This window comes from Sinocyclocheilus grahami, unplaced genomic scaffold, assembly GCF_001515645.1.
Source record: "Sinocyclocheilus grahami isolate Dianchi unplaced genomic scaffold, SAMN03320097.WGS_v1.1 scaffold117.1, whole genome shotgun sequence".
NCBI classification, from domain to species: Eukaryota; Metazoa; Chordata; class Actinopteri; order Cypriniformes; family Cyprinidae; genus Sinocyclocheilus; species Sinocyclocheilus grahami.
In genome coordinates, this window is record NW_015505296.1 from 1,541,339 (window position 1) to 1,555,400 (window position 14,062).

Sequence of the window (14,062 nt, forward strand, 5' to 3'; positions counted from 1 at the left end):
TAACATTCGAACAGTGAAACTGAGCTCAAATCAGGTTTACTGCAGCCGCTTTCACAGACGAGCACCCTCAATACATAGAGGCGCAGAGCAAATTTTCAAAAAGCAACTCAAGATTCGGGCGAAACCCTTTACACAAGAGCCACCCAAAACACACAATACTTAAAACCACCACAGAATAGTGCCTGTTAAAAAGCTAAAACAAAACCCCACAAATCTCCATCTAGTGTCCATTGTCTCAATGATCAGCCTCAACTCATCTGTCTGAAATGATGGCGATGGCAATGAGTCCCTCTGAACATTCTCAGAGCATCATACAATCTTAACACTGAGAAGTTCTTTTTACAGCATTTACCGACTTGCACGATAATACGATAACGGTGTGACTGATGTTAAGAAATTATTGCTTTAAGCAAAGTTAAAGTATATACATTTTTTCAAATACATCTAAGTGGTTTGAGGGAAAAAAAAAAAATCTTCCGAAACTGCTACTTTATGATTGTACAGCTTAATTTGTTTGTTTATATTGAAACAAACCATTTCATAAATTCCATGTAGCTAGATTAAAGATATATTCATAGCTTGAGTTCGCCTGCAACTTTGGAAGCAATGTTTTTAAAAGCGATGGAGTTGCCAGATATCCTCTTAAAACGGACACCATTAAGTGAGAGCCGGGGCAGTTTGCAAACCTCTATCTCCCATTGGACAAGGCTGTCGGTGCAGCTGTCCCCGTGGGCACAGAGGAGCAGAAAGCATTCGCGCTGCTGGTGACTGCAGCTGTTGGCGTCCAGAACTTTGCGGATCTCATTTATGATGTCGGCTGGCTCCATGGTGCTGGTGGTGTTCATACTCCAGGTGAAACGGAGAGAGCGGGGTTTCCCGTCTTTTCCATCTTTCCCTTCATCTTTCTGCTGATCCCCAGATACATGGCGACTGCCAGACGGAGCGGGACAGGAATGGAAAGAGAGAAAGGCAAGGTTAAGGCAACAGATGGAGAAGAACGTTTCTAATATTGAGGTTACTTATTCACTAAGACTTGATCACAAAGGTAGTGAAGAATCAGTGCAGCAGCTGCATGCATGGGTTATCATCACACATGGAATTAATGCCAATCAAATGCATAGCAGACTAGGGCATGCACACACGCAACTCACTTCTAATGCCATAAAATATGAAATAGGGCTCGGTGAGTATTCTGTTATTATTTTCAATATACACAAAGTTTGGGATTGATAATATTTTTCCAATTTAAATATATATATATTTTATGCTCACTAAGTCAGCATCTATTTGATTACAAATACAATAAAAAAAAACATTTTGAAATATTACAATTACATTTTTTTTTAATATTAAATACTAATATATTCAAAGATGTAATTTATTCCTGTGATGCAAAGCTCAAAGTGTTGATGCTAGATTATTATTTTTTTTTTTTGATGAAAAGAAAGTTTAAAAGAACAGTATTTATTAGCAATAGAAATCTTTGGTACAATTTTTAATGTCTTTATCACTTAATCAATTTAATGCATCCTTTTTTTAATAAAAAAAATTACTGACTCTAAACTTTTGAACAGTAGATCCTATCTTGGTATTTTTAAATCAGGGCTCCAGACCAAAAACTAAAAAAATAAGTAACACAAAATAGGTGCCAAATTATATTTTCAAGTGCCACAAAATAAACATGTTTTATTTCTTTCTTTTTTTTGAACACCTTAACATTTCAGTCATAATGTCATGCGTTTATGTCTCCCCTCCTTTTACAGCATCAGCATTTAATCCATCTTGTAGACATCCTGGGAACTAAGGTTCACTTAAAGAGGGAACTAAATGTATTTTCCAACATGAAAAATATATACAGTCACAAAGAATTGTTTAATACACAGTTGTGGTCTGTGATATTGGCACAGACTCTATGTAAGCATCACTTGCCCCTTGAGTGTAGTTTGGGCTCCTCCTCAATGCATCCTATAAATGCTGTCATATGTTTTGCACACATCCAGTCTGTTTTTCTTCATTAGTAACACACCATTATATAGGATGTGTTGAATTGTACCTTTCTTATCATGTAGACAACAGGTTGAGTAAAAATATTAGTATGCATTATAGTGCACATATCTAGCAAAATGCTCCTCTTTAAAGTTATTTTTCCAGCTGACTGATGAGCTTATGGACACCGAATGGTTATTCTGAAGTAAATGTATTTTTACGTGGCATTGTTTACAAGCTTTACACGTTCTCCAGTTTGAACCACTGAATGAGCGTTTCCATGAGACATTTCATTAAGTTGTACTGTAGGCTCTCTTATAATATACCTTTTGATGTCTATTCATGTTTACTTCATACAGTAGTAAAGAGAAAGATATGATGGGTTCACGTGCCGCATGTTTGAATTTCGTTATGAATTTGGCAGAAATTTCAAGCTGATACTTTGTTAATTAAAAGGCAACAAATCACAAAGCTTATTGTGTTTATTGGACGGCAAGTGCGCTACAAATAATATGAAGTTCAAGCATTAACAGAACAGCATACAGACTAAAGATCTTGATAACAAGAAGCCATATTAGTATCGATTATAAACGAGAATCATCAACGATTTTGTTAATATCCACACAGCTGACGGCTTTACCTGTTGTAGTTTGTTCACGAAATTGATACTGCTTTTCTGCACTTTTACTTTGCACGTCTCCGTCATTTTCGATCTCTCTCAAGCTGCCAGAACTGGAGCTGCTTTTAGCAGGTGTGCCGTCAGCGCTGGTGTTCGGCAGAGATGAGGACTGTTTTCCCACTAAATCTTTGATGCGCATCGTCTCCGTTTATTACGTCAACATAACAAAAGATGTGATCTCAAAACAATCAGGAAAAAAGGCATGAGTCATAACATGTAAATTTATATAGACGCCAGTGGCGATCTCAGCAAATATATCACTCGCAAATTTAGATTTTTGGATGAGACCATTTTAGTCGCAGTCTGGAGCCCTGAAATAATAGCTCAACATTTCCAAATCAGAAGAATCACTATTAAAAACCAACAGCAAGCATGTTTTAAGAAAGAATTGAGATTCTTTTAGATTGATCTTTTGGTGGAAATCTAATTCAACCATTTATCACCTAAATGAATTTTAGTTATATGCAATGTGATATTAAATTTAGTAATAAACTAAAATATCTTTATACATTTTTTTTTTTAAAGTCACATTGCCACTTTTATTCAAAGACGCTATTGCCAAATATTTATTAACACTCGAAAAAGCCATTACTACTACTCTAATGATGCTCTCTGGTCAAATAAAGTACATTAAAATCATTTTTATAAAATGGATAGTTACGGTCCTTGATTCTAATTGGCTGAGCCACGTTCAACGCTGTTGTAAATTACACTTTGTTGCAACCACAACTGATTCTGAGGAACTACATTGTTTGGTGGAAGAATACTGTTTTTATTTATATCATTACACTTTATTTGCTCCGTTTTATTTTGTGAAACCTTACTACGTATATGGAATAACCGTTTTATAAAAGCAATAAGCCCTGTGAAGCCGTGGTTTACAGTGAATTTATAACAGCTAAGGGGCGTTGTTAGGCACGACGCGAAGCGCCGAACCCCCTTAGCTGTTATAAATTCACTGTAAACCACGGCTTCACAGGGCTTATTGCTTTATGCTACTCACAGCGTTACATAATGTCAAATAACCAGCTAAATCAATATGAACATGCTGTAAATAATCAATATTTAACATCACCCAGCCCTAATGTAAATGGAAGGGGAAAACGCACATCACTCAAACATTCAACATGAATAAAGCAGACTAACACTACACACTACACTAACACACACTCTGATCTCTCATACAGTGCAAGACGGAAAATATACGTTCACAACACACGAAAATAATCAACCAGGAGAGGAAGTAAGGGTTTCCACAGTCACTGACACCTCACCTTGAGCCCTCAAATCTCCCGCTTCTCTCAAACTCGGTTGAGACTCTTTTATTGTTTATTTGTTGGAAGGTTAGAGATCACAATGGAGCGAAAAAGGAATGGACAGAGAGAGAAAGAAAGGGAAAAGGAAATCATTTTTAGTCATTTTAGAGCAAATCACTACACACACAATGAGATAGATAGATAGATAGAGAGATAGAGACTGAATGAGAGAGCAAAAAAAAAACATAAGCAAAAAGTTAACCCCACAAAGACTTGGTGTCATCAGTATGCTGGATCAGACAAACACAAAAACAACTTATACGAGACTCTTACGATCAACTTAGACACCTGAATATGTACGGTAGTTTGTCACCATGCACTCATTTGAACTGCCATGCTGCTTCCTCCAAAGAACAATGTACATGTAGAAGTTCACTGAAAGAGTGCATCATGGGTAAAAGCCTATTCTGAGCGCTGGATGCTGACGGATATACAGATATAGAGGACGTGTCTATACATACAGTATATACTGTGCTCTTCGCATGCGAGAGGGTGCGTGTCGTAGTGCGTTTATGGATAAGCCTTTCACTCTCCATTAAACACAATGTGAAGTTGTAGCTGTTGTTTGTGCGTTTAAACGAGCCCTTACTCTAGACACTCTTCATCTGCGAATTCCTACAACTGCCTATAACCAGAGCTGCTGAATCTGCAAGAAAAGAGCAGTTCAAAGCCGATAAAAAGAAAGAAATTAAACTGGTGGACGCAGGTCAAACAAATAGCCATTACAGAGCCACATGTTTAGAGACAGGGTTCCCACTCTTTCTGACCAATGAATTCACAGGAATCATTCAAATCCACTAATGATGACCGATTCAGACACGGTTGGACTGATTTATTGGCAAGAAGAGTTTCAGATGTGTTCACATCAATTCAATATGGCATAAAATGTTCTTGCATAAAATGTAAATATATATATATATATATATATATATATATACTGTATACTTATATAATTTCATAATAATATTATTAATATTGCCTTTATTTATAATTTATATTTATGAGAATGCTATAATATTTATAATATAATATTTTACTTATTATTTTATTCCATTTCTTTTTATATGAGGTTTGCATTATTTGCAACCCTGTTACCAACCCTGTTTGGGGCTTTTCTAAATACAGATTAAAACCCTAATTTGTCTGATTTTATTTTAAGATGCATAGAATTAAATTTATATAATTAAATTACTTTTTTATTTTAAACTTGAACAGTAAGGTCTCATTAAATAACAGTAACCAACAATGAGCAATACAGTTTTTGCCATATTTATCAATCTTTGTTAACTGTTCATTGTTAGTTCATCAGATTATCTAAATAATAACTAAATGGGTCAATTAAATAATATAACGGATACAACATTTGATTTTAACAATGTTTTAAAACATTTTGAAATCAACATTAACTTAGATTAATAAATGTTTAAGTATTTTTCATTGTTAGTTCTTAACTAATGCAAAGTGGAACCTTATTGTAAATATATTAATTCATACATTTATAATAAAAATTATATTCACATTTCCAGTCCTGAAAAACATGATTTAAAAATGTCCTGCTATTTCCATGTTTTCCATGGCTGTGGGAACCCTGTAGTGTGGTGGAAAAGGAAGAGGCTGGAGGAGAGGGGGATGATAAAGAAAGAGGAAGACTGTAAACGAGTGGAGCGCAGACTTACTAAGAGTCTTTGCCGCAGGGTTGGAGGGGACTGTGAGGGTGGGGGGCACAGAGGGGGCAGCCGGCCCTGATTTGACGGCAGACTGCCGTTTGCTCGGGTCAAGAGTGACCCTGGGGGAGGAAAAGCAGACAGAGAAAGAGATAAAGGGAGGGAGGAAGAGAGGGAGGAAGAGAAGGAAACACAGAGGAAGAGAGGGATAGATTGAGACAGTTTCAACATTAACAGAGCATTTCGTACTGTCAGAGGTTTATTAAAGAAAGTGTGTGATCTGTTCACAAATCTGATGACGTGAAGGTGACCCCTGAAGGTCGCTCAACATGGAGTCTGCCGCAGCTTACAGTGTGCTTTACTTCAAACCCAGCCCATGAGCCACAACAGACTCCTCCCACCAAAAACCCTTCTTTAGGACGTGTCCATATCCTCTTATAGACTCAGGATAGCTGCGACATAGGCCTCCAGAGTGCATAAACTATATATTATATTACAGTACAGTTCAAAGGTTGAGGATTTGTAAAGATGCATTAAATTGATAAAAAGTGACAGTAAAGACTTTTACAATGTTACAAAAGATTTCCATTTCAAATAAACACTGTTCTTTTGAACCTTCTATTTAAACGATCCTGAAATATTATATATAGCAGCGCTACCGTTTTCAGCATTGATAATCATAAGTGTTTTTACTGTGTATATAAATCTGGTAAAAACGACACTACCCATGAACCTGAAGAGAGATCCACCAATCAGAGATGAACCAAATCACTTTTGCCAGAGAAACAAAAACTGAGCTCAATAGTAGCTACTCGCATTAAGTGACTTATTTAAGTCTCCCTATAGTCTCAAGCTAAGCAAATATTTTGCTGCAACCTTCAAAAATATTGTATTTTATACTCGGCACTTAAAACTGCAGATTTGAGTTCTGCATTCATTTTAGATTTGATGGGATGTTGTACCTTTGGTCATCATTGAAATCTAAGCAGCACTGGTTTCTAGAACCAGAAGACTTTAATATTTTTTTAACCACCAGATGGCAGTGAGGGTCCATTATGTCTAAACCACCCATTACTAATAGGAGAAATCGTCCAAATTTTGGAATTTTCTATTTTAAATAATTTCATAGTGATCATTTTCAATCATTTCAAATCTGTATTCATTGTAAATCAGAAATGAAACAGAAATATTTAGCAACATCATACAAGTGTTTACAGTCAATTTAAGGCCTCCTTTCTGAATAAAATGTATTAATATCTTCAAATAATAATTAAAAATGATAAATATTACTGACCCCAAACTTTTGAATGGTATTGCAAATCAATACCTGTTTTACAAAGGGAGAGAAGAAAAAAAAAAAAAAACCTTTGTCCAGGAATCACGCAGAGCTATTGCAGATGAATGCTAAACTGACCTCTCTACACACTGTTCAGTTGTGACAATACCGAAGCCCTTGTGGAATCAGTTGAATGACTCAGATGAAGTGGTTTTGCAATGCCAGATTAAGTCATACACATTGTTTTGCTCAATCAGCTTGTGCCATGCAAACATTTTGATTAGTAGCAATCGGTTAAAGAACGGTAGATTGATTTGATCTGATCACACTAGATGCAGGCAGTGTTTTAAAGCATGCTGTAATCAACCACTGAGAGAGCATTAAACTCCAAATCACTGCAATCAAATCACTATGGGTTAGTGCGTCAGCCCCTGGACTCCTCTCATTACGTTAAAGACAGATTTACACCCCATGAACTCAGTGTCCTACCTTTTGGAAAACCTGAATGACATATTTCTACAACACAAGAATGAAAAAAAGGGATAGACATTACAAAGATGGACAAAATAAACCATTTCTAAAGAACCCTTAGGAAAAAACACAAATAAATGAAGGAGGAGGTCAGGAAACCGGAAGGAAGAGTCAGGCCTAAATCGTATGGCAGTGGCACTGTAAAACCCGATGCGTTTATGTATGTGAATGTGCGTTTACCTGCGTGTGAGTTTGGAGGTCAGCTTGGTGAGCAGGTTGTTGGCGTTACCGCGGCTGCGCGGCTGCGTAGGCGAGGCGGGTGGGCCGTTGTAGGTGGCTGTGCGATGATCTCTCAGCTGTCCGTGGAAGGTGCTGCGGCTCGCGGAGCCTCGTGGGAAACGTGTTTTATCAGGTGTGGCAGCAGTGCTGATGCTGTGAGTGGAGGCACCCGGGTCCCGTGAGCCAGGAGACAACGTCACACTACAGACAGAGACAAAGTCAGGCTTGGTTTCCACTAATGATATGTTCCTGTAACTCAACTGGTACAGCAAGGCGCTAGGAACAGCTTCAATACACATAAAAATAGAATACACCCTGAATGTAATGTAAGTGGCTGTGAAGTGGCAAACTGCATAAATGCCTCTTAAATATTAGGGTACAAAGTTTCAAAAAAGGCCTGCACACTATGAAGATGAAAAAAGACATTAAGTACATCAATCAAGACACAGGAAGGGCAACCTGTACCTGTTCTCTTTCCCATTAGGAATGACAGAAAGGCGGTCTGTGTTGTTTCTCTCAGTGCACACGTACGTGTTTCTCCTTGACATGCCTCCTGATCCAGAGTTATTCTATGTGATAAGAGGAAAACTCCATCATCATGGGAACTACCGTGCAAAAGTTTGGGGTCGGAGAGATTTTTGAATGTCTCTTATGCCAACCAAGGCTGCATTTTTTGATAAAACAATACAGAAAAAAAGAATGTTGTGGAATATTATTACAATTTAAAACAACTTCTTTTGTTTTCCATTTGATTATATTTTAAAATGTAATTTATTCCTGTGATGCAAAGCTGAATTTTCATCATTACTCCAGTCTTCAGTGTCACATGATCCTTCAGAAATCACTCTAATGTGCTGATTTGCTGCTCAAGAAACATTTCTTATAATTAGTATTAATGTTTAAAATAGTAGTACTGCTTCATATTCCTGTGGAAATCATTAAACATTTTTTTCAGGATTCTTTGATGAAAAGAGAATTTAAAAGAATTTGAAATATTTTGTAGCATTATAAATGTCTTCACTTTTGATTATTTTTAATGCAGCATTGCAGAATAAACGCATTACATTCTTTAAAAAAAAATTCTCCTGGACCCCAACTTTTGAATAGAAAAGGGTGATGTATAGATATCACCCTTTTCTATTCAAAATACACACACACACACACACACACACACACACACACAGTCAGTATTCACACTGTAGAAAATGAGAGAAACAGCAAGGGTGAACTCACATTAGGTGTGATGGAGTTTCCTCTCTTCCGGTCAAGTATTTCTGTTTTGCTGGGGTTGTTGGCGTTACCCAGGAGTGGGCTGGGGGGACTGTGAGTGGGCGGCTTACGTGCCGTTACCCCACCTTCCTGCTTGACGTCACCGTCACCTGTGACAGGAATCGTCCTCTTGGAGTTACTCAACGCCGAGTTAGCGACCACACCAACTGTGAAAGAGACATTCGGGAGATTTTCTCAGCCAATATTCATATATGTGATTAATTTAATTAGTTAATAGGAATATCATGTAATTAAGCAGATGAGAATTTTTAGTCAATTGATAGTCTGTGCATATATGCACATTTTGGATCCAAAAAGCTAATGTTTGACTCTGTAAAGAAAAAGTTACCTTGTTCACTATGGCGTCTGGATTTTCTGGATTCACTGGAGGAGACGCTTCTCTGGACCTTCAGGTGCGATGGTGATTGGCCGTTCATCTCACTGGTGGGTCTGGTTTTTGCCACAGAGAGATTACTATTGGAGCTGGATTCACTGATCTCCTACAAACACACAAAATCAGCAAGTCACATTTGTCGTACAGACCATAATATCAGTTGTAAGTAACCACTCTTCATTAGCAGCTCACCTCACTGGTCTTCCTTCCCAGCAGTAGGTATATGGCTGTGATCTCGTCATAGTTCATTTTGGACAAAGACTCTTGGATCTTTTCTCTGGAGAAGCCCATTCCTACGATCACATCTGGAGAATGACACACAGAAAGAATTCAGATCAATTTTAGAGTCTCCTTCCAGTTTAGATCTTTACACAGTACGTTTTTTGTTACTATTACTATTATTATTGCTCATACTTAGGTTTAGGGTTTATGGGAGCACACAAGTAATCCCAAACTATTTGTAGCAAGAACATGAATGATATCTACAATGAGGGTTGCTGTCTACCAAATCAGACACTAATGGAAGACTATCGCATCGGAGTCTTTTAGAGATTCAGGATAATTAAACGCGCAACATGTTAGCATAATCGTATCACACATCACCCCCTCAGTTGCTATGCAGACACTATAAACCAGTAGGTCGATACCCAGAGATAAATCCAGTTTATTTGTAAGACTGTTACTGAGTCATCCGCTCCTCCTACACATGCTAACAATACACGGATCCATCCTGTAGCCACCCATTCACTGTTCCTTAAAAGAGAATGCGCTGTACCTTCCGTTTTCAACTGAAATAACATTTGTTAGGCAACCCTTTACAACAACGATCTGTATATTAAGATTAGTTACTGCAATGGATAACATGCACACGATTATATAGCATTTACTAATACTGGATAATGGTCATTTTACATACACTACCATTCAAACATTTAGGTCTGTATGATTGTGTTTTTATTTTTTAAAATACTACTCAGCAAGGATGCTTTAAATTAATCAAAAGTGACAGTAAAGACATTTTACAGACTTCTATGTTTTCAACATTGATAATAATAATAAGAAAAGTTTCTTAAACACCAACTCAGCATATTAGAATGACAGAAAAACTGGAGTAATGAATGCTGAAAATTCAGCTTTGCATCACAGAAATAAATTACATTTGAAAATGTATTCAAATTGAAATTGCAATATAACTTTTGAACTACTAATACATTTTAAACATTAAGTCCATTTGTTAATGGAAAACTAACATAATTAATGAATAATAGATCATTTATGAATTCACACGAACCTTAATTCATAAATGCTGTAATATTAATATTAATGTTCCTGTGGCTCAGTGGTAGAGCATTGCGTTAGCAGCGCAAAAGGTCGTGGGTTCGATTCCCAGGGAACAAACATACTGGTAAAAAAACGTATAGCCTGAATGCACTAAGTTGCTTTGGATAAAAGCGTCTGCTAAATGCATAAATTATTATTAAATTATATAATAAAAATGGTGTTTATGATAACTAATGCATTAACTAATGCAGTAGCACTTGACTGTCCTGTTTTGCATATACATATGAACTTATAGTACATAGAATAAATGGGGAAAAACTAGGAACTAAACGTGACCCTAACCTTAACCCATGTTAAGGCCCAATCCCAATTCTATTTTATACCCCTTCCCCTTTCCCTACCCCTCCGCCTACCCCTTCCCCTTGTCCCTTGAAACGGAGTGTCAAGGGGTAGGGGTGAAAATATTCCCCTAAGAATTAGGACACCACTACTATACGTCACACATCATCATACGTCGTCTAGCTCCTACAATACACACACCTATACTGGTGTGCATTAGAGCCTTTAATTATCGTTCTATATTAATGCGCTGCTTACTGACACACACATATATCGGAGATCGCGCAGCTCACACATCCAGGAGAAAAGAAATTTGTCAACGCTGCCCCACGACTTTTATTACAAGTTTAAATACTGAATCGATACATTATATTTTCCAGCAACGGGAGGATAAAATCACTGTTTTTTTTTTGTTTTTTTTTTAAGTAAACTCACTCTAAAAAGAGAAACGCACAGACGCGTATACACGCAACTTTCATCTCTCTCTCTCGAATTGGCAATATTTGAGAAAAGGGTTTAGCAATTTCTAATTATTGGGGGGACTAGCCCCCCTCAATGTCTACGGTGGTTATCGCCCTGATCAGACATGAAAATATGTTGTGGCACTATCGTGCAGTCTGTAATGATATGATGTTAGTTAGCGAATATTAGCGATTTTTTGCAAACATTTCTTTAAATAACATGACCGTAAATATGAACTCACGATTGAATGTAACAAAACAAATGATTACTTTTTGTTAAAATATTTATTAATGCCAAAAATGCTTACATTTATGCGTCTTTTTGTTCGCTCGGGCAGCCATGTTGCCCCTGAAGCCGGTTTACGCTGAGATAATTCATACCCCTTCGTTTGAAGTGTGGTCCTGAAAAATCCTTGTTTGAAGGGCTATCTAGCCCTTCCCCTTACCCCTACCCCTCCAACCAAAAGAGAATTGAGACACCCCTACCCCTTCACATGAACACGCGAAACGGAGGGGTAGGGGAAATGGGAAGGGCTAAGGGGTAGAATTGGGATTGGGCCTAAGTCTATTTAGTTACCTTAAATTACTCAGTACTTTCTTGGGTAAATACACAGTAATTAAATTACACAGTACACACTGTAAAATAAAGTGCAACCACTAATGTTAATAAATTGAATCTCACTGTAAAGTGTCAATTATTTATTTACTTTTCAATTACTATTTATTGCTTGATATTACAAACTGGTGTTTCTTACCATATTGTTTTAATGCATTATCTTAATTATGAACACACTGGTTTGTAGTGCAAACAGTTTTAACGTTTACTGCACTTGTTCTTCTCTTTATTTCTCTACAGCATCTAATGAACCGGATGTCTTGCACATTCACAGAAAACAACGTACTTATGCGTTGAACAATAAGGTGGACAAAATAGATGGGAATTGTTTGTTATTCATTTTGGATAAAAGAATCTGTGAAAAGCATAAATGTAAATGTAACAATGTAATGAGCCAGTATTTTATGAACGCAAAAGTCAAAAAGCTTAAACAGAAGAACCCAGACCCACCAGTTTTTCTAGCAACTAAAAAAACCCCCCAAAAAACCTGAATGCTTAGGAGTTTTCAAGAGGGCATCTACATGTTGAGGCAATGGATGTAGTGAAGAAGTGCCAATCAGATGTTGAGTGATGGAAAGCTCTCTATTAATGCATGTTCCAGAGTGAAACAAGATGGAAAGGTATTTCATGAGCCTGAATTACGCCTTCTCCTTTCACTCAGATCTGACTCTAATGGGCTCATGGGAATCCACATGTTGGTTGACTTAAGTGCTTTCCTTCAAAGAGCCAAAGCTCCCCGTTTCACCTCCTCTCCATACACACATACACAAGTGCCTCTGTGGGCTGCCAGGCTCCAGCATGCTCCTCTCAACGTGAGGCTTCTCTCAAAGTGGGGGTGGGAGGCCAGACGAGCGCAGCCACCGTGTATTCTGGCTTCCACATTCAAGTGTTCTTGTTCCTGCAGATTCCTCAATAAGTAACCAGGTGTGCGCTCGTGTGTATGTGTGGTTATGCTGGCAGGCGTATGTACGCAGCTGCGGATCGTTTGCAGATAAGCATGCAAGGCTGGGGTGCACCGCATTGCCTCGTGCATCTGTGAGCTACCGTACTGGGAGTCATGTGATCATATCACATTGCAACACGGGAGATCCTCGCTGAGATCGACCGAGAGAGAGAGGAGTAGACATCTGAGAAGTCAGCTGCTGGGTATTACGCAATACCGCACACTAACAAGTGTGCCCTCTATGCCCTCATTCCATTGTCTCTGGATGCTTTCTCTCAGTGTTGTGGTAAGAGTGCAGACATAAATATACATTTTCCTCGGCTTGCTCTAATAGAAGATAGAAGGTGGCAAATGAACTAACTGCGGTGTAGTTTCCTCTTACCTATTCTCTTCTGGTCAGAGATGTCGGCCTCTGGTTCAAGGAACGGTTCGAGTTCATCGCCATCAAAGCCAGCATTGATCCAGCGTTCCTTCATGATTTGCTGAAGGAGAAAGATCAGAAACCATCACCTCCAGCCTGAGATTTACTGCAATGGCAGACCGACACCATTTCTAGGGCTGAGCAATATAGCTAGAAATTTCTCAATATTTTTCAGCCTTTGGTAGTCAGTATATCTAGATATGCATGTATGTTTTATCAGACCATTTTTATTGACCAAAAAATAAAATGTAAATAAAAATAAAACAAAAAAATATAACTAATTGGATAACAAATGTTTAAAATAAAAAAAACAGTAAATATTACAGAATATTTTATTTTCATTTACACTGACATTCAATTTTTTTAATGTTTTTGAAAGTAGTATTTTATGCTTACCAAGGTTGCATTTATTTGATCAAAATCAGTAATATTGTGAAATATTACAATTTATATTTTAAAACTATTTATTTCTGTGATGTCAAAGCTAATTTTTCAATATAAATGATCGATATTTATATCGTTATATGTCTTTGCTGTCACTTTTTACCAATTAAAAGCATCCATACTGAATAAAAGTATTAATTTCCTCAAAATAAAATGAAATGAATTACTGACCCCAAACTTTTGAATGGTAGTGAATATACTTGCTCAGAAACAGCTTAAAGGG

At 37.3% G+C, this 14,062-nt stretch overlaps 1 protein-coding gene across 5 annotated transcripts in view; it reads right to left on the reverse strand.

The window, feature by feature from the left end:
* Positions 1-234: 234 nt before the first annotated feature.
* LOC107589543 (MAP/microtubule affinity-regulating kinase 3-like) overlaps positions 235-14,062 on the reverse strand; it is a 28,539-nt gene continuing 14,711 nt past the window's right edge. The window contains exons 10-19 of one of the 5 annotated variants that reach the window (XM_016278023.1): positions 13,357-13,456; positions 9,527-9,639; positions 9,290-9,440; positions 8,905-9,107; positions 8,137-8,240; positions 7,633-7,872; positions 7,411-7,437; positions 5,658-5,767; positions 3,940-3,984; positions 756-930 (exon numbers count right to left, since the gene is read on the reverse strand). In XM_016278023.1, coding sequence (XP_016133509.1) covers positions 842-930; positions 3,940-3,984; positions 5,658-5,767; positions 7,411-7,437; positions 7,633-7,872; positions 8,137-8,240; positions 8,905-9,107; positions 9,290-9,440; positions 9,527-9,639; positions 13,357-13,456 — 1,182 coding nt within the window. In that variant the 3' untranslated portion in view covers positions 756-841. Of the gene's footprint in view, positions 931-3,939; positions 3,985-5,657; positions 5,768-7,410; positions 7,438-7,632; positions 7,873-8,136; positions 8,241-8,904; positions 9,108-9,289; positions 9,441-9,526; positions 9,640-13,356; positions 13,457-14,062 lie in introns of all 5 variants that reach the window. The other 4 variants (XM_016278024.1, XM_016278020.1, XM_016278021.1 and 1 more) reach the window with 4 other exon arrangements.